The following is a 20,554-nucleotide window of genomic DNA, read 5'->3' on the forward strand; positions in this document are numbered from 1 at the left end:
AGGAAGGATTTGGTATATTTTTTGGTTTGACAGCCTAGTCTACTGACAAACACATATTTCTTGAAGCCTTTCTCTTTCCCATTGAAAAACTGGGGACAAAATGATTTGTCTGCTAGGTTTAGCACCAGGAAATAGATTGGTTTATGATTCAAGATGGCCAACTGAACACATTTGTCTCCCCTCCTCCCTGACACCTTTATTATAATGAAACTAATGAAGAAAAAGGAGAAAAATCAATGACAAAAAACTGAAGGAGAGAGACTATGAATTGATGAAAGATTTCAATAATTTCAGCAGGGTGGACAGTGGTTGGGAAGTGTTGATGGATGAAATAGAATGGGGGAAGACAGGTGGTCAACTGCGTGCACGGGGCCTGCAGTAGCAGGGAGCCCGCGGGCTTGGCACAGCCTGGAGAGGCAACAGATTTAGAATTGGCAAATGTGGCAGAAGAAGAAGTGGGATTAAGGGATTAAGATAGAACAGCGCTTTACCCCACGGAAAACACAAGCAACCTTCTCTCCTAGAATTAACGGAACTATCAGGCACTGTAAAGGTCTATGCCCGGGAGGGAAGCCCTGCTCCTCTGGCTCCCAGTTTGCCTCCTACAAAGTGATCTGATAAGAAAGATACTGATAGAACTATTAAGAGTTGGGAGGAGTAGGGAGAAGGGAGCATTGCAAGTATAAGTGTGCTAAATCCTCTTCTATAGTAACAGGCACCATCAAATGGTAAGTCAAGAAACTGCAGAACAAGTGTATTATTTTGAGATGTGTGGATGTCATCAACAGAGAAACTAAAAACTAAAAGCAGAGATGGTTGTTCCCAACCTGCAGTACTGGTGGTGGGCCGGCCTGAGTGCAGAGCTGGGCTTTGTCATTCTAAGCTCCTCCACACTACTTGATATTTTAAACATATGCACGTGTTACACTGATGTAAAAAAATAAAATGTGGAAAGAAATGTAAATGGATTTTAATTCCATAGGTGGGTTCCAGTTAACTGTGGAATGGGAGGACTGGATGCCTGCCCACTGTTGCTCAAATCCGGGGGGGCTGTCAGTGTGGTTGTGCAGTTATGCTTCTTCCCAAGAGAAGTGTCAGTCTCAGAGGGGTGTTACCACTGGAGGGTCTTGACTCTGAGTTGTCCAGGTCCTTGGCATTTTGAACAAAGAATTGACCAAAATGCAGAAACAAAGTACCGAAGGAATGAAACGCAGGCATGAAGCAGTGAAAGCAGGAATTTATTAAAGCAAGAAAGAACTCTGCAGGGTGGGAGTGGGCCCTAGCAAGTGGCTCAAAGGCCCAGTTATGAAGTTTTCTGGGCTTTAAGTACCCATTTGAGGTTCTTTCCTTTGTCTGGATGAAGGATTTGGCCTGTGACTAATTAAAGGCTGAGGCGAACTGGCATCTTATGCAGATAAAGGGAAGGTTCCTGCTGGGCCTGTCGGCGAATCCAAGGCACTCTCCTTTTCCATCTGAGTTGTGGTGGAAGTGGGAGCGTTGCAAGGAGAGTAGCCTTTGATCCTTTGTTACTCAGAGTAGGGAGATGGGGTTTTCCCTTTTGCTTTAGCTTTAGGAAGTTTGTGTTAATTGGCATTAGACTCCCTGCCCCCAGACCTTGGTGTTTTTTTTTTTTTTTTTTTGAGGAAGTTAGCACAAACTAGCCTTAAGTTCCTTGTCTCCAGACTCGGTTCTCCTGTCTCAGGTGTTCCCACCTGTCTGGTATGCTGTCAACTCGGCCTAGACAGCAGAGGAGCAGAATGTCCCCTGAGGCCAAATTCACTTTCAGAGGTTGGGAGGGACTAAAGCCAGCAGCACCTGGATGCCCCTCCCTCTCTCAGAGAACTGCAGCATGGCCCTCAGCACCCCCAACTCTCCCTCCCTGCATCCTGTTGTCAATGAAAAGAGTCAAACTCTGGCTCCAAATACATCGCTTCAAATACTTTACAAATATGAGTGACCATGGCCTGTGACACAGCCCTCAGTAAGTCCTGAGAACGTGTGCCCAAGGTGGTCGGGGTGCAGCTTGGTTTTATACGTTTTAGGGAGACATGAGACTTCGATCAAATACATTCAAGAAAGGCGGCACAACTTGCAGTGGGGGCTTCCAGCCTATAGTTAGATTCAAAAATTTTCTGATTGACAATTGGTTGAGTTTACCTAAAGACCTGAGACCAGTAGAAAGGAAAGTCTGGGTAAAGTTAAGATAAAAGATTATGGAGACCCAAGTTCTTATTTGCAGAGGAAGCCTTCAAGTAGTGGGCTTCAGACGGAATAGGTTGTAAAATGTTTCTTACCAGGCTTAAAGACTGTGTCAATGTCAATGCTGGAGAGAGAGATATAATGAGGCATGTCACGTCACCTCATTATACTCTCACTTCCCGTCATGGCCTGAAACAGTCTCTCAGGTTAAGAGTGTCCTGACCAGGAGGAAGTCCATTCAGATGGTTGGGGTGGTGAGGGGGAATACTTAGAATTTTCTTTTTGGTTTATACCTGGTGGGGGTGAGAATAAGGTTTTTCTGTGCTGTTGTTTTCTTCTCCCTTTTCCTTCCTCCTTTCTTCTTTCCTTGGAAGAATTGTTTCATTCAGATTGCCCTGTCAGAGTCCTGTTTGGGAAAGCAGATAGCTGCCATTTAGGGACAGAAGCAGTTGTTTCAAACTGGGAGGTCACCGGCTGTGTATCTCAGTCCAGCCCCATCTCCTGCTCTGAATGGTTTTCCTCCGACTCCTGGACTCTTTCAGTACATTGAATCACCTCAGAGAAGTCGCATCCTAGTGGATATCGATGAAAAGGGTCAAACTCTGTAAGATATTTGAAGAGATTTATTCTTCAAATATCTTCAAATATGAGTGACCACGGCCCGTGACACAGTCCTCAGGAGGTCCTGAGAACATGTTCCCAAGGTGGTTGAGATGCAGCTTGGTTTTATACATTTTAGGAAGACATGAGACTTCAATCAAATACATTTAAGAAATACATTGGTTTGGTCCAGAAAGGCGGGACAACTCGAGGTGGCGGTGGGTGGGGAGGGGGGGAAGCTTTCCAGTTTATAGGTAGATTTAAAATTTTCTGATTGACATTGGTTGAGTTTATCTAAAGACCTGGGAACAATAGAAAGGAAATGTCTGGGTTGCGATAAGAGGTTGTGGAAACTAGAGTTTTATCAGCCAGATGAAGCCTCCAGGTAGCCGTCTGGCTTCAGAGAGAGTAGATTCTACATGTTTCTTATCAGACTTCAGGTCTGTGTTGATGTTAATGCCAGAGAGGTATAATGAGGCCTGTCTGACCCCCACATCCTGCGAGACCTGAACCAGTCTTTCAGGTTAAATTTTAAGAGTACTCTGGCTGAGGAGGAAGTCCATTCACAATGGAGATGGGTGGGGGTGGGAGGGGGGCTTGAATTTTATTTTTGGTTTACATGGACATGAGACATCATTTGAATTTTCTAGTTTTCCTTCCCTGGGGTTTGTGTGGAAAACATCAGAGTGGGTTGACAGCACAGTCAGTCATAATAACCCTATGGGGATCACACTTCAGACCTTCCGCGGGTGTTGCTATAACCACGGTTAGATGCCACTGTGACCTAAAAATGGTTAGATCATAGTTCCGATGTTTAGTTTGGAAAAGAGAGGCATGAACATGTAGATCAAAAAAGCCATGTTTAGACTGTCCTTTGATGCTTTCTCCTTCCTCCTGAGCTATGGGGGCCTCCCTCCTTGTCCTGTGGCTTATCTGCCATGGTCATCTCACTTACATCACTGAAGCGTGGCTTGGGCCAAGTCCCCCACACCCCCAACTTTACCTTGCCTCTCAGTAGCTTTTTAGCCTTTCTTAGCTCTTTGACACAGGTGGTAAAAAGTTCTCTCTTTATTAAAGATCTTCATGGCCACTCCAGTTTCTGCGCTTCCTTCCTCTTTATTTTTGTTAGGATTAGAGAATGAATGAGGCTGTCGTGAGTATGGCCATGACAGTTAGAAGCCTGAGTGCCTCCTGCCCTCCCTGCCCTGCAAGAATGTTGCTCGTCCTCCATGGGGTTTCTCTGCCAGCTTCCTTCTATAAGATGTGTCTCAAGTGATGTGTTTACCGTAACACACACCACAGCCCTTGTCAACCTAGATGTTTAGGTTAGCACACACACACAAACCTAGATATTTACCTGGGTTTTGCACCTGTCAAAGTAGGCCTCTTGAATAAACAAAGGTATTCCAATGACATTGCCAATGCTCATTATTAAAAAAAAAAAAAACTGTCGAATTTCCTTCAAAGCCCCAGAACATTATTTTGAATACCTCATGGTTGCAAATCTTTTTTCAAATGAATTTCTTCTTTAGCCAACTTTATTGAGGTATCTAGTTTACATATAATAAAATGCACACACTTTAAACATTTGTTGAGTTTTGACAAATGTATAAACCTGTATAAATACCACCACAAAATTAAAATGTAGAATGTTTCCATCACAGTAGAAAGTCCCTTCATACATGACTGCAAATCTTATTTTAGTTTGGGTTTAGCCAAGTGAGTAAGTAGGGCAGCTGAACTGACAAATGCTGTTTTGTGCCTTGTAAATTGTGTGACTTGTAGACGGATCAAAAGCAGCACCAAAGGAGCAATGTATAAATGATTGAAGACAGACCATGGGAACAAATCTGCAGCCTCCCAGAATGGCTGCTGTGGTGGATGTATGTTCTGGAGCTTGGGCTTATCACTTAGAGTGCTTTATAGACATATTGTTCATTTGACAACAATTGAGCTCCAGTTACGAACTGGGCATCATTTCATGCACTGTGGATTTGTTCTAAAAAACACACATTGTATTTCCACCATGAAGTCTCTATTCTGGTGGGAGAAAATGTCAATAAATGAGAAATAAAATGCATGATGTAATTTGGGGAAGCAATACCTGCTGAGTAAAGAAAAAAGGTGGAGTGAAGAGATAGAAAATGATGGTATATACCATTTTAAAGAAGATGATGCAGCCCATGTAATCCATCTTTATTTTCTTTTCCTTTTGTGAAGAAATTGCAAGACTCAAATTCTACCAAAAGTGTTTTCTAAAAGGCACATGTTATCTTTCCATAAAGTATGTTCCGGAGAGTGCTAGCATCTATTATAAAGTAGTGGTGATGTGTGTGTGTGGATGGGGAGTTACATAGTTAAAGGCGCATGGAAAAGTTGGCTTCAACAACATTAACTAGGTCTTTACTATGGAACTCAGAATCTTTAATATGCTAATGTGATTGCACATATTCATGAGGGAGGACTGTAGCATGTTATGTTTTCCAATTTTTTTTCTCCAGGGAGTTGTTTTGGCCTAGAGCATCTTAAGCAAGTGATGTTCTGTGTAACACATTGTGAGAAATTCTATTCTAGGGTTCTCAGACTATAGGAGAACTGAAAGCAACCGGGAAGTTAAATTACTCGGAGGGCAAGAAGAGGGAGTGGAGGAAGCCTCAAATTACTGAATATCCCTCCAGGATGTGGAGCACTCACCAGGCAGGGTGTGTGCTGGGCAGGTGACAGGGGCCTGCAACATTTTGTGGTGCAAGCCTTGCAACTCAGGTGTTATCATAATTTCCGTTTGCTAATAGGAAAACCTGCTGCTCAAGGAGACCCAGTTGGTAGCCAAAGGTCACACTGTGGCTTACAAAGTCAAGACCTGAACCTAGACCTGTTTGACTCCAAAACTCAAATAATCAAAAACTGTAAAACTTTATTGCCTAAATAAGGGGGAAGGGTAGGTTGCAACCCAACTAGCAAACCTTTTCCTACTCCCACCAATGCATCTCCATATACTCTTGAACCCGTGTCCTCCTCGAGGGATAAACTTTTGTTTTATCTGCACGGTGTCGAGTGTTCCTTGCTGTGTCTCATGCTGGCCATATAGGAGGTATATGGTAAGTCTGAGCAGCCAAAGTCATGCTCCCATCACATAAGCTCAGTATATGGGGCCAGATGGTTGTGACCCTGAGTGACCCTGATAGAATCATCCATCAACTTACTTCCCTTTTCCCTGCCTTTTCTCCCTGCCCTTTTCTACCTTGCAGCCATCAGTCTGATCCCTCTCCATATCCACTGGAACTGAGGGGCCCAGATATATACAAACACCTCTGCCAGGGACCCCATGAGGCACCCAGACCTGACAGGGCTTGCAGGGGCCAACAGCCGGTGGCCAGATTGGCTCTGTGAGGGGGTGGGGGATGTGGAAAGGAGCCAGCTCTGGCTGGAGTCTTTCAACCAGGAGCTAGGGGGGGAAAGTGGGGGAGTTTCTGTACTTAGAGGCATGTCTTTCAGGAAAAGATCTGAGACAAGTTTCCTCTCCCACCATCCCTATCTTCCTCTCATGAGACAGCTGGGGAAGTTGGTGGTGATTAGTCACTCCTGTTAATTCATTACTAATTTGGATGGGGAGACTGGTCTTTTCTAAGCCTCATGATCAGAAACTCAAGTGCTCCAAAACTGAACTCATGGTCCTTGATCCCTTGATCTGCTTATATGCTCCTCCTTCTGGACACTGCCCCCATCCCCCCGCCCCCGTTTCCAGGCATGCATGGCTTTGCCCTCTTCCTGGCCCTGAGGCTGGAAACATTGCCCCTTCTCTTCTTTCACGCTGAATCAGTGACAGCCGTGTCAACTCAGCCTTTGCAAGAGCCTCTAATTTGGTGCCTCTCCACAGCCCACTACCCCAGTCAGCCCTCGTCTCTCCCACAGTTGTTATGACAGCCCTCACTCCTCTGCTAGATGCTACTCTTGCCACCAGCCATGTGCCAAGCCTTCAGATGCTTCTGTACAGGAGTTAGCACAGGGTGCTGGGATTTTTAGAAGCCACCTTGAACTAGACACACAACTGAGCCCCATGCTGGGCCCCACGCTGCTCCTGAAGGGCAGGGGAAGTTATTCAGTCAAAGAAGGGGAAGATTGTGAGCAAAGGCACTGACACAGTGCCTCTGGGGAACTCCGAGAGTGTGACCTTGATGTGTTTGAAGGGCAAGGTGGCAGCAGGTGCTACAGCTGTCTAGTGCTGCATACCAGAACAATCCAAAACTTAGTGCTTAAAACAATGGCCACATTTAGGTTGCTGACAAATCTGACAAATCTGCAATCTGTACAGGGCTCTTTGGGGATAGCTCATTTCTGCTTTGCTTGGCATCGAGGGCTGGGGCTGGAATCATCTGAAGGCTGGCACAGTAACATGTCTGGCGGTTGACACTGGCTGAAGACCAAAATCTGAACCGGAGTTATCAGTGAAACATTAACATGTGGCCTCACCATGAGCAAGGAAGACTGGGCTTCCCTACAGTGTAATGTCAGGGTACTCAGGGTCCCAGGGGAGAAAGAGCCAGCCAGATTCTTTGTCCACTTTTAGGACCAGCCTCGGAAGTCACATAGCATCACTTCTCTTCATTAGAAGCAAGGGGCTAAGATTGGCCCATATTCAGAGGGAGAGAACACAGACCCCACCCTTCGAGGGAGTGTCACTGTAAGAGGTGTATGTGGATGGCAGAGATTGGTATGGCCATCTTGGCAAAATACGATCAGTCTCAGCAGAAAATATGGAGGCAGGCTGGGTCCAGGACTGTAGCATCTTGGCTATCACTCCTAGAGTGTTGGTTTTTACCTTACAGAAAGTGGGGCGCCAGTGAGAGAGGCTAATTCAGGCGTGACCTGCTCGTATTTATGATGGAGAAAGCTCCCTCTGGGGTGGTGTGGTGGAAGATTTGAGAGGGGTAGGCAGGGGACCTGTGAGAGGCTTTTGCGGTGATCTGAGGAGGGATGGTGAGGGCTTGAGTCAAGGCTCACACCTGGAGAAGAGGCAGGGCTTCAACATGGGAGACACCAAGAAGAGACCACGGGACTCAGGGAGGGGGCAAATGCCAGAGGGTGAGGAGGAGGGACATCAAGAAGGAGTATTGGTTTCTGGCTTGGGAAACTGAGTGAAGGTGATGGGGAATGAAGGGAAAAGGGGAGCAGTTTATGGGGGAAGATGATGAGTCCTATTTGGGAAATGATTGGTTTGAGGGACTTACAAGTGTCCAGGTGGATACATCCATACATCCAGCAGACAGTGGGGTGGACCTGCATGTAAAACTCTGGGGAAAGTTCTGGGTGAAGACCTGAGACTGGAGGCCATCATCCTATGGCAAATGGGATTGCCTATGAGCGGGTGCAGAATGGATTGTGTCCAGAGAAGGGGTCTAGAGGCAGGCTTTGGGGGCATTACTCTTTAGGGAGTGGTTAGAGGAGGAGGATCTGGCAAGGCATCTGAAGTCAAATTGTCTCTTTCCTAGGTCCGGCCTGGACCAGGGAACAATCTGGGTTCGAGTGAGCTTTGGTGCCCTGTTTCCATGGAAAATGACAGGATGTTAACAAATCCCATCCCCATCACTGTCACTGTCTTGTGCTGCTTTCCTATAACTTATAACCTATATTGTGGCTCTTGTCTTTCCTTCAACCTTATAGTGGCAATTCCTATGGATTAGGGAATTTCTAGGATTGTTTTTCTTTTTTTTTTTTTCTTTTTTTTTTGAGACAGAGTCTCCCTGTGTCGCCCAGGATGGAGTGCAGTGGCACAATCTCAGCTCACTGCAACATCCACCTCCAGGGTTCAAGAGATTCTCCTGCCTCAGCCTCCTGAGTAGCTGGGATTACAAGCATGTGCCACCACACTGGTTAATTTTTGTATTTTTAGTAGCGACGGGGTTTCACCGTGTTGGTTAGGCTGGTCTTGAACTCCTGACCTCATAATCTGCCCACTTCGGCCTCCCAAATTGCTGGGATTACAGGCGTGAGCCACCACGCCCGGCCTTGCTTTTCTTTTTCTAATCTTTCACATCTTACCCTTTACACAGATGGTCAGAGCCAGAAAGAGTCCTCTAGCCCACGGCCTGGAAACCATGTTGCCCCCCAGACTCTGCTGGTAGAAGTTTCCCAAATAACGCATTTGTGGCTTCACTCCTGGTGATTTTGATTCACTAGGTCTGAGCTTGGGCCTAGCCTCTATATTTCAAAGGCACTCCCACCTCCTCATCCATGAGATTTTGAATCAAAGCTGAGTTATGAACCATTGACTTAGCCCAATTACCTCACAGTTGGGAAAACCCAGGGCACAGAAGGGGGAAAAGCACACCCAAGCCCAGACTGTTCCCTGGTCCAGGTCAGACCTACGAAAGAGGCAATTTGACCTCTGATGCCTCTCCAGATCCTCCTCCTCTGACCATTCCCTAAAGACTAATGCCCTCCAAACTCTGTCTCTAGACAGAGACAAGACCCTTTCTGGCTAAGCTTTCTCTGTTGAGTGAGAGGCAGATCCAGACCTGGTTCACATTAAGCATCAGGTGACTAGCACAACAGCTGAGAACCTGGGGGAGCCCAGAGCTCAGCCTGCAGCCAAATGGGGACATCATGAAACCCTTCTCCTACCCTCCTTGATGTGTTATCTGTCCCCATCCACCATGGAACTCACATTTACTCAGTACCCTGGGACCAGGTGTGAGGCCAGGTGAGATACAGAAGTAAATGGCCTCGGTCCCTTCCTTGGGGCCTTGATCATCCATTGAGCAGGCAGCAAGCACAATCAGTCACAGACATTCCTGATGAGAGGCCAAGGTAGTCCTGATAAGAGATGATGTGGACGGGGACATTCATTCAAACCAGGTGCTTTGGGGATTGCATTATGGTGCCTTACTGGAGGCATTAGAGGTGGGCCTTGGAGGACAGGTGTGGGGAATGGAAGACAAGTCAAGAGAGATGGATCCACGTGGCTCAGGCTTGTTCATCTCCCAAGAGTGGTCTGAATTGGATGGAGAGTGGCCTTCAGCCCTCACAGGGCACAGGAGGAGGGCAGACGTGCAGCCTGGGGAGCACTGTGGTACTGTTGGGGAATAATCCAAGATGCTCAGCTGAGCAGTTAGGCCCTTCCCTTGGGGATGAGTCCCCAACCCTGTCATATCTTCAACACCCTGTGGTTTCACTGGGCCACATATCACAACAGTGATGAGAATGCAGTAATAACAGGAATGGCTAGCACTTTTGGAGTGCTTCCTGCAGGCTGCAACACAATGTTGCAATGGTGACATTTCATCCTGGAGACCCTAGGAAGTGAGTGCTCCTAGATAACAGGTGAGGAAACAGAGGTCAGCCTGCTGGGGCCCCTAACAGATAGCTGGGAGGGCACCAGGGCTTGTCGTCCAGAGACCTCACGTGCCTGTCACTCTTCCCCCAGGTGTTTGTGCTCTGTCAAGGCCTCCTGCAGCTCTGCCAACTCCTGTACAGCGCCTACTTCAAGAGCAGCCTTACCACCATTGAGAAGCGCTTTGGGCTCTCCAGTTCTTCATCGGGTCTCATTTCCAGCCTGAATGAGGTAAGCAGGAGGTTCTGGTCCATCAGACCCCACTTGTGCACCACTCTGACCACAGGATCCAGGAGAAGCAGAGTAACAGGGGACTGAGATGTGCACATAGGTGCAATGTTTCTTTCTGCCAGGTAACAGCAAATGAAACAGCAAAGATCCAGTGGGTGCAGTAAGAGCAGCTAGATTTCCTGAGGCCTGACTTGTGCCAGGTACTGAGCTGAGAGCCTCCCACGCCTGACCTTGGGGCCTCGTCATGGCAGCCTTGCCAGCAGGTATTCTGTTCAGATAAGGATACTGAGGCTCAGGAGTACAAGTGGCTTGCTCCAGGTGTGCAGGGCTGTCTGCCCTCAAACTGTGCTTCTAACTGAGTTCTGTGCACTCTGCCAGCCTGTGGGGCCCCTGCTCCACGTGTAGTCCAGGGAGGATAAGCTTCAGGCATTCAGGTGGGTCAGCAGCCCTGGGCCCAGGCGTCTCCTGTCTTATGAGGGCCACAAGAGCCAGAGCTCTTAATGGCCTTGACTCCCAGATGAGATCAGAGCTCTATGGCCTCCTAGCATTTCCCGCCGTCTCTCAGTGACTGCATATTAAAGTTAGAGGAAGACAGGGTGGGCCGAGAAGCCAGAGGAGGTAAGAGGTCAGAGGGCAGGGCCTGCCAGGAGCCACTGGAAGCTGAGGAGAGAGAGTGAGCAGAGGCAGCAGAACCCCTTCCTCCTGTCTCCACAGTCTGGAGACAGGGCTCCCGGGCTGGCTTCCATCTTCTCCCCAGGGCCACTCTTCCTGGATGGAGGCAGGCAGTGGTCCCTTCCCCCAGAGCCGGTTGCTCCTCTGGAGCGTCATGAGGTCTTCCCTTGACTTAGTGAAATTCAGGTCGTTGCCATCACTTAGAGCCTGCGCCCCTGTCCCGTGGCAGCTTCTGGCCGAAACAGAACTGTAAAAGAAGGCAGATATCTCCTCTCCCCAGCCTTCTCCTGCTGGAACAAGGCTTTCTCTTTCACCCCTCCCCGTTCCTTGATGGTTCACATAGCAGTGACCCCAGGACCACTTTCCTGTGCCAGTCCCTTCTACAGTCCCAGCAGGGAGGTGCTCTTCAGAGTCACGTTTCTCAGACAAGGAACCCTGCTTCAGAAAGCCTGAGTACTCCACCCAGGTCAGCCCCGTCATGTGCATGGTGCAGCCAGGGTCTGAGCCCAGGGCTGTCTGAGGGCTGCATGCTAAGGCCTCCTCTCTGAATCCCTGTCTTCTCTACCGCACCTCCAGTCTCTTGCTCACAAGCACTGCTCCAGCCAGTCTCAACCTCCACACACATTGCTGGAATCTTCACTGGTGTCCCTCGCTTCATGGCCCCCCCCCCCACCATGGGCTTTTTCCTCACACATATGACATGCATGCACATATACACGCACAGTCCTGCAGCCTGTCTAAGTCATCCCTGCTGGCCTGAGACCTCCTCCTCTGAGCTTCCAGGCCCCTATGTGTGCCTTCCCTGCTTTCTGTGCCAGGTGTGTGTCTGTGTACCAGTCTGTGTGTGGGCCTGTGTCTCTGTCTGTCTGCTTGTATTGCTATCCTGAGCTTCCTGGTGATGCCTGGTGACTAGATCTGCCTGACTGTGTGGTTGCCTCCTCCTCCAGGACAGCACCCTGGTGTCCCTGCCCTGCGTTCACACAGAATGACCCTCATCGATGTTGACCTGTGACTTTGGCAATGCCCCTGGCACATGTTGTCCTCACTCATGATGGACATCAGGAAAAACAAATGTCTGACATTTGCGTCACTACGGTGCTGTTCCGTGGCCCTGGCAGGCATCACTAATTACCCATGTCCCTTTCCTGCTGAGTTCATGAACAGCCTCAGAATCCTTCTCAACACAGTATTCTGAGTCCTGCTACTAACCAAAGTCAGAGCTGGCATATGAGGCGAATATTCTCTTTCACCTCAGCCCAGGTGTTAGCCAAATCTGTGATCTCCCATGGTTAAATTTTCGTTAAATGTTGACCCTATGCTTGGAACAAAAATGTGGGCCCAGAAACAATTGGATTCCTCAATGGGCTGGGAGTAGCTAGCTAGGACTTGTAGCAGGATCTGCTTAAGACAGGAGTTTGATTAGGCAATGAAAGAGCTTACTATTTTCCCAGGGATAGAGTTCAATCAAAAAATAAAAAAAAATTCACCCATTAACATCTTTCCCAGTCTCAGATGAACTTTTCAAGAATCTGACTTCAGCTCATGCCTGTGGGCATGATTTGAAGCAAATATCATCAGATAGTTCATTCCTCTGACCTTATAACCCTCTGTGTGTGTGTGTATCTGTGTCTGTGTATGTTTGAGTATTTGTGTGCAACTCTGTATGTGTCTGCCTGTGTACAGAATATGCGTGAAGCCTGGGGGGATGTGAGAAGAGAGCCCGGCCTGGTCCAAGGGGAAGGTGAGGCTATCTGGGTCATGGAGTGTGCAGCGAACCTCCAGGAAGCCTGACTCTGCAGTCTGTAGCTCCCAGTCTCAGAGAGCCTTCTGTGGGCCCAGGAGTTGATGTGAAGCCTTTGACAGGCTGGGCGTAAAAGGCCAGCAGCAGGAGGAGGAACTTAGTTAACAAGAGAAGACATGGAGCAAATTGGCTTGAAGCAGCAGCTTCTCTTGTCCACTACGAAAGGCCAGGGCTGAGCCCTAGAGGCTCCCTGTCCTTCATGCCGCCCACCAATGGCCCTTACTCCCCTTTGATTTGAGATGTTGAAGGGCAGGGGCATATCACAATGGGCATTGTAACAGCTTTCAAAGAGTCTCACAGCAAGTCCATGGTAGTATTTCAGGGGCTGCTCCAGGGCTGAGGAGACTGAGGTCTTGAGGCCCTCTTCTCAGCCAGAACAGCTGCATTTGGGGGGTTTGTTTTATATTAGGGAAAAACAGTTTTTTCAAAGGGACTCTGTGGCTGAAGAAAAGTTTGAGAACAAGGTCTTAAGCCAGCATTAGCCATAACACCTGTGGAGGTTCAACTTCCCACAGAGAAACAAGTGCAGGCCCCTAGAGAGTACAGAAGAGCTTCTCCTCTGTCCCTCCTCCCTGAGAGCCCCTTTGGGGTCCTCCACCCACCCTCACCCAAGACTTCTAAAGTCAGCCACAGTCAGCATAGCTGATATGATCTGGCATTTACAATCATTTTATGAAAAGCAATAGGGAAATAAGAAGGAAATAAACGAAATCTAGGAAGCAGAAGAATCAAACTCTCTTTCCAGGTGTGGGCTTCAGGATGTCCTAGATCCACCTGTGGCAGGGGCTGCCCCTCACACACCTTCACACCCCCTTTCTCTGTAGATCATAAACCATCTCACTCTTGGCCATGCCGGATGGGTCTCCCGGGCAACTATGTCCTCCTCCAGAAAAAGTCTACCATTTACTCATTCATTCATTTCTTCAACAATATTTAACGAGCACCAAGTATATGTTAGGCACTGTTAGGTGCTGGGGAAACAGGAATGAACAGACAAAAATCTCTGCTCATATATCATTCTAAGGATAAATATAATATTTATGGAAATAAAACATACTGTTGATCAGGTTATGATGAGTGTAATGAAGACAGAGAAAGTCACGGATGGGAAAAGGTACACGGTGCCACAGTGGTGGAGATGTGGGTGTATTTTAAATGAAGAGGTCAGAGAAAGGCCTTCATGAGATGATTCAATCTGAGCAGAGGCCTGAATCTGGTTGATAAGAACTGAGTCCTAAGGACCTAAAGTCAGAAGGAGCAGCAATAACCAAAGGGGACTGGGGGAATGCCTTTGTTCTTTGGTGTGGCCAAAGAACAGCTGGGGGCAGTGTGGCTGGATAGAGGGAGGGAGAGGAGCAGAAGAGTGCAGACCTGAGAGGTGACTGGAGACAGGCTGTGTAGGGCTCAGGAGGCTCTGGGACAGCCTTTGCCTTTTAACACTGGAGGGTTTGAGCTGAGGGAACATGGTCTGATACTTGGCAGGACCCCTCTGGCTGCTGGGTGGAGAATGAACAGTAGCAGGACATGGATGGAGGCAAGGTCCCATTAGGAGGCTGCCACAGTAATTCAGACAGGATTGGAGGTTGAGGAGTCACTGGTTTCCAGGTGGCTATGGAAGGTCCTGCCAAGGGGATTTGCTGATGGATTACATATGAGTGTGAGAGAAGTCAAGATGATGTTGGAGTGTTTTGTGTGAGCCACTGGGAGGATGGAGGTGCCATTTACTGAGACAAGGAGGACCAGGACAGGGGACTAGGGTTTTGGAGGGAGGAAGAGGAGTGAGAGTTTAGATGAACTGAGACTATGGGACGTAGAAGCACACACAGAGCATAAATAGCCATGGAACTGGACACACTTAGGGGCAGAACTCTGGGCCCAATGTTGAGAGTCCGGGCAGATAAAGAGGAATATGCCAAGAAGACCGAGAAAGAGCAGACAGGAGAAGGGAAGCAGGAGAGGATGGTGTCATGGGAACTCTGAAGGAAGTGTTTCAGGAAAAAAGAAATGGTCAACTGAGTCAAATGGAACTGAGCATTGACCAGTATATTTGCCAATGAGGCCACTGGCTACCTTAGTGACAGCCGTGTTCTGAGGCTCTAGCCTCTGTTTCTTGACATAGGAGCACCTGTTTCTCCAGCCAGGAGAAAACTGGGGTATAACAAGACAGGGCTATGGCTGCAGATTTATAGAGCTCCTCCAGTCCAGGTGAACTGTGCTCTGAGGAGAGGACCATCTTTGGTGGAGACGTGGTCAGAAGGCCTGGCAACATCCCCTTACCATTGAAGACCTTACTCCCCATGCTGGAGCCTTCAGTTCCCTTTCCTGGTTCTAGGTGGGGCTCAGAGAGCACATCTTCCAGGGAGCACTAGGAGCATGGAGTTACTCATATTTCCAGCTGGAAGGGCCTTGGGGTGCTCTAGTTCTTATCCTTCATTTCACAGAATTGAAAACAAACCAAGGCAGGGGAAGGGGCAGGATAGTAGCAGAGCTGCTTGGGCAGAAACCCTCTTCTCCAAGAGGTGACAGACAACTCTAGTTAAGCCTTGGTGTTTTGGAGTCAGGCAAGACTGGTTCAAGCCACTCCCTAACCTCATGGTCATGGGCATGTTACTTAATACTCTGAGCCCCAGTTTTGTCAGGTAAAATGAGAATTGTTTCATGATTAAATGAGATAAGCATGTTGCTCGCTTGTTATTCTGGCCACCAAGCCAGGGTCCTTGGGTCCTTTAATTTGTACCTAATTAAACTTGGGATTTTGCGCTAAACTTTAGGTACAAACTCTCAAGTTTAATTAGGGGCATGTTTTATTCCTAGGAGCCAGGCAGGATTAGAGGTTTCTTTGGCTTTTTCCCAAAAAGGTTTGATTCTAAGATGGTTAAAGTTTAGGTTTTGAGCTTTTCATAATCTTCAGATACTTCTTTTGATCTGGTCTAGAAGATGGAGACCCAGAAGGGTTTCTGATAACAAAGGGAAAACCAAAATTGCTTATGATTGCCCCCTTGTGAAGCTCTCTGGGAAAAGCTGACACTGTAACTCTGCCTGGGCCCCAGCTGACACTGGGCAGCCCCCTCCCTCTCCAGTTTTCCTGGATAAGATATGGTCAGGTCTTCTCTGTGGGTGGGTGAGGACAGGGCCTCTTGTCTCACTCAGCCTTTCTGCTCTCTTCTCAGATCAGCAATGCCATCCTCATCATCTTTGTCAGCTACTTTGGCAGCCGGGTGCACCGTCCACGTCTGATTGGCATCGGGGGTCTCTTCCTGGCTGCAGGTGCCTTCATCCTCACCCTCCCACACTTCCTCTCCGAGCCCTACCAGTACACCTTGGCTAGCACTGGTGAGTGGCCTCCAACCCCTGCCTCAAGGGAGTAAGGAATGGGTGAGCATCTCACAAAATTAGTGGGGATACTCCTAGGGCAGTGGATACCACTCCAGGAAGAGGACATATGAAGCTTAGAATATACTGAAGTATGTAGAGCTATGGAGCAGTTGAACTCTGGTTTGTTCAGGAAAGTGTGCAGTGCATGGCTCACCTCCTGCTGTGATTCCCTGTGCTTTATGCCAGGAGTGACCCAAGCTCTACCTTCCCGGGGACACTGTGAGTAGTTTCTGCAATGGGGCTTGGCAGAAGGAGGGTCAAAGCATTAATCATTATGAAGTCTGTGGATTTTGTCCACTTTTAATCGTAGCACTTTGTGACATTTGTACATTCTTCTGTCTTTAGGTGACAGTGCACTTGTACAATGATCTCATTTGATCATATTTACTATGTTGAGTTTGCCAATCCATGAACATAGGATACCCACTATTACCCTTATATTTAACATTGACATATGATTTAAAAACCACTGAAGTTCATGAATGTCTCTATTCTCCAAGAGAGCAAAATAAGGATCCTAGATGCTTCTTTGCCCACCGTCCTCACTCATTTTCCACTTATCGTTGACCCATATTTTTGTTCTACCTGTCTTTAACCTCCCCACAGTGGTCATTATTATAAATTGTTACTATTCTGTTATTTATAAATAAGTGAGTGGTTATTTATGTACTTACAAGTTTACTGGTTTCTTTGTTCACCATTGATTGCTTCTTGCATTTCACCCATGCTGTTGATTATTTTTTTTTTCCTGAAGGATATCCTTTAGTGTTACTTTCAGTAGGCTTATGAGTAAGAAAATCTCTAATTCTTTGTCTAAAAATACCTCTATTTTACCCTTGCTCTTGAATTACAGTTTAGCTACAAACAAGATTTTAAATCAATGGTTATTTCTTCTCAACACTTTGAAGGTACCATGGCTCTGTCTTCTGGTGTTGGGACTTTTCCATTAGTCTAATTGTCATAACTTCTTAGGTATCCTGTTTTTTCTCTAGTTCTATTTAATATTTGTTCTTTTCTTTTCTTTGTTGTTCTGTATGTCTACCATAAGGTATCTGAGTATGGCTTAATTTTCACTTATCTGTTAGAAAGTTTGATATGCTATTTCTTTTGAAAATTAGAGTTTTTCTTTAATTTTGAAAAATTTTCAGCCAAAAACATTCCTGATATTGCACACCCCTATTTTCTTCATCCTTTTTTCTAGAACTCCTTTTACATATGGCTTCACATTTTCATTTCTGGCCTCCTTGTCTCTTAACCTGTCTTTCATAGTTTTCAGGGCTTTATGCTGCATCCTGGGTGATTTCCTTAAAGTACGACTTTCTGTTTACTTAGTCTCTCTCCAGCTTTGTTCATTGGTGTCAGACCCATTTTTGACATTATAAATTTTAATGGCACTACATATTTTGCTAATTTCTAAAGTTCTTGTAATAGTTGTTCAAATCTCTCTGCCCTATTGACACAGTTTATTGGTGTTTCCTTATGATTTCTTGTGTATTGTTATTGATATCTTCAATTATTTTAAATATATGTATATTATACTCTTTTTCAGATCATTCTGTTAGCTCAAGTTTTAAGAATGTTAATTCTCCCATTGTTTTATGTCTGCTTGCTCTTGTTCATGGTGGATTACCTCCTTATGTTTGACCATGAGCCGTTTGCAGGGGCTTTTTTTCCCTGTAGAAATTGTATGTGGACTAGGGTTAGGAAATAGCCCTACAGAGTGGTTTGGCATTTACATTTACTCAGCACCCAGGACAATCACTGCTTTGGAACTAATTTTATGTTAATGTGTTGACTTAGGATGAATTTGCACTTGTTTTAAGGACTGTGGAAAGTGACTGTGGTTTTGTGATGCACATTGGTGAGGGGACTAGTTCATATATGCTCACCGTTAGTCCACTGTACTGGAGTTGAGGTTAAATGAGCCACTCAGGGAGGTGCTGAGGGAATAATTGATTCTGCTTTGCTTAGAAAACAGGCTATTTTTTTCAACCAGATATGTAGACCAGGTTCAAGAGATGAACCACTTAGAATAATAGAGGGCATCCCTTAAGATTGTGAGGCCAATGATGGAGAGAACGAAGTGCCTGGGACAGGAAAAGAATAGGGCAAGAACGGGGGTGTCTAATGATGAAATGTCTCCTGGGTTCTGGTCATGGAACTCTTTCCCCCACCTCTTTATAAATCGCCAGTGAACTGGTCATTTCTCATAAATGTATGGACTCTGTGGCGCTGAATCCTGCTTCAAGTGGGCAGAGGATGAGGACAGATCCAAGCCCCAGGGTCCTGCCATACACTTTCTCCCGCTTGGTCTAATGAGAGCTTGAGACCAGCTCTGAAGCGAGTCAGGAGTTGCTGGCCATCTTCTTGGAGAGCAGTGTGGCCAGGCTGGCTGCACTGTCTTCTTTCCAGAGCCACAATCCCTCCCCTTCCTCATCACGTGAAGACTGGGATAATGAAATCAGCAAGGGAGCCTGGGGCACTGGGGCCAGGCTGAGGGGAGGGCCTCCTGCCAGGCGCCACACATCGTGGCCTGCTCAGTCTGGCAAGTCAGCTCCCGCAGCTTGGGCCCACATCCCAGTGGCATTTGCCTCACACTGAGCAGCCACGGGAGACTGGTTAGGATGGCTTCACTCTGCTCCTTGTTAGGAATAATCAGTGAGTTTGGGTTCAACCCACCATGACCCTCTCAGCTCAGAAGGAAACACTGTGCCGTTCCAGCCTTGACCTCAGTGCTCTAAGCCAAAATCTTCTGATAGAGGACAGAAGTGCCCTGAAAAGACCACAGCTTGCCTCTCAGAGCTTCAGGGGGGCACCAAAGGACAGAAGAGTGGGCTCTTTTGTAGTTTTTGTTCATTGGTGCAAATTCTAATTGCAACAATAGGGCACAGCAGTCTCCCTCAGTCTGGCTGGGATAGAAGCAGATGCTGGAAGTACTCAGAGCTGAGCTACCTTCAGGCATCTTCTTGGTGCCAGGGGGTGGGATGAGGAGGACTTTGGCCCAGGAACCTCATCCATGCGATCTAGCTGGGGCTGCACACTGGGTACCAGTGCACCACATGAGTGTGCTATGCTAATGTGTGCAAATAAAAATATTTATAAAGTCTTACTTCATGGGAATAGCTTAAAATGTGACTCCTACTTCAAACGTATTCTTATGGGAATTTTAGTTTTGAATCATGCAAGGTCATCAGGAACAAATGCATTTCATTAAATGGACCACTCTGAGTGGGGGTGTGAATCTGAATGGTCTACTGGAACCAGGCAGTCCTCAGTCTGAATCTGGGCTTTGGGACTCCCAAGTGGGCTCGAGCCACTTCCTCCCTGCTCTGAGTTTCAGTTCATCCCTGAGTGTCTATTTTATAGCCCTCATAGGGCTGCAGGGGCTGAGAAGAAGATGCATGTTCACAATTTAGCCCGTTGGCTGTCACATGCAGTAATCACTGAGTGGTGGCTCTTGTCCCCATGGTGGTAGGGACAATACATATGTGATGTTGTATAAACTAGTAGACTCTCTGGATCCCAAAGGAGAAAGCACCTTACTTCCTGTGAAGAGTGTGACCCCTTATGGGCTGGGTGGCCTGGGGGCATCTGAAGGCAGCTTCTTTCTGGTCTACATCATAGGTCCTTTGCTCTGTTCCGGAGCAGGGCACCTCCCTTGGCACAGTCCCTGCTGCATCCTTACATGTGAGTCCTTAGGATTTCTGTTGGTGGAAGCTTAGGTTGCTGTTGTGCTCTCTTCCCAGATCCTCGTGTTGGTGGCGCCTGGTGTGATGGGTGGACATGCCCCCGACCCCACCTCCATATGGACTTCAACATTTGAATCCTAGCTCAGTCACTTACCTGCCAAGTCTTCTTAGGCAAGCTCCCTCACCTTTCTGAACTTTAGTTTCCTTCCCTATAAAATGGGAGCAAGAATACCTTGACTTTCAGTGTGTTCTGAGAGTAAAATTAAAATGAAATAAGCCAGGTATGCTGTAATCCCATCACTTCTGGAGGCTGAGTCAGGAAGATTGCTTGAGACCAAGAGTTCGAGACCAGACTGGGCAAACAGTGAGACCCCATCTCTACAAAAAGAAAAAGAAAAAGTTAGCCAGGCATGATGGCACATGCCTGTAGTCCCAGCTACTTGGGAGGCTGGACTGGGAGGATCACTTGAGCCCAGAAGTTTGAGGCTGTAATGAGTTATGATCATGCCAGTCCACTCCAGCCTGGACAGCAATCAAGGCTCTGTCACCAGGCTGGAGTGAAGTGGTATGATCTCGGCTCACTGCAACCTCTGCCTCCCAGGCTCAAGCGATTCCCCTGCCTCAGCCTCCCAAGTAGCTGGGACTGCAGGTGTGCAC

General features: G+C 47.3%; 1 protein-coding gene across 1 annotated transcript in view; it reads left to right on the top strand.

Moving 5' to 3' along the window:
- The window catches only part of SLCO2A1 (solute carrier organic anion transporter family member 2A1), an 89,748-nt gene that overhangs the window by 31,639 nt on the left and 37,555 nt on the right, over positions 1 to 20,554 (top strand). Inside the window, exons 2-3 of the mRNA XM_008009077.3 lie at positions 10,223 to 10,360; positions 16,004 to 16,166. Coding sequence (XP_008007268.1) covers positions 10,223 to 10,360; positions 16,004 to 16,166 — 301 coding nt within the window. The remainder of the gene's footprint in view (positions 1 to 10,222; positions 10,361 to 16,003; positions 16,167 to 20,554) is intronic.

The sequence above is a fragment of the Chlorocebus sabaeus genome, chromosome 15, assembly GCF_047675955.1.
Source record: "Chlorocebus sabaeus isolate Y175 chromosome 15, mChlSab1.0.hap1, whole genome shotgun sequence".
Lineage (NCBI taxonomy): Eukaryota > Metazoa > Chordata > Mammalia > Primates > Cercopithecidae > Chlorocebus > Chlorocebus sabaeus.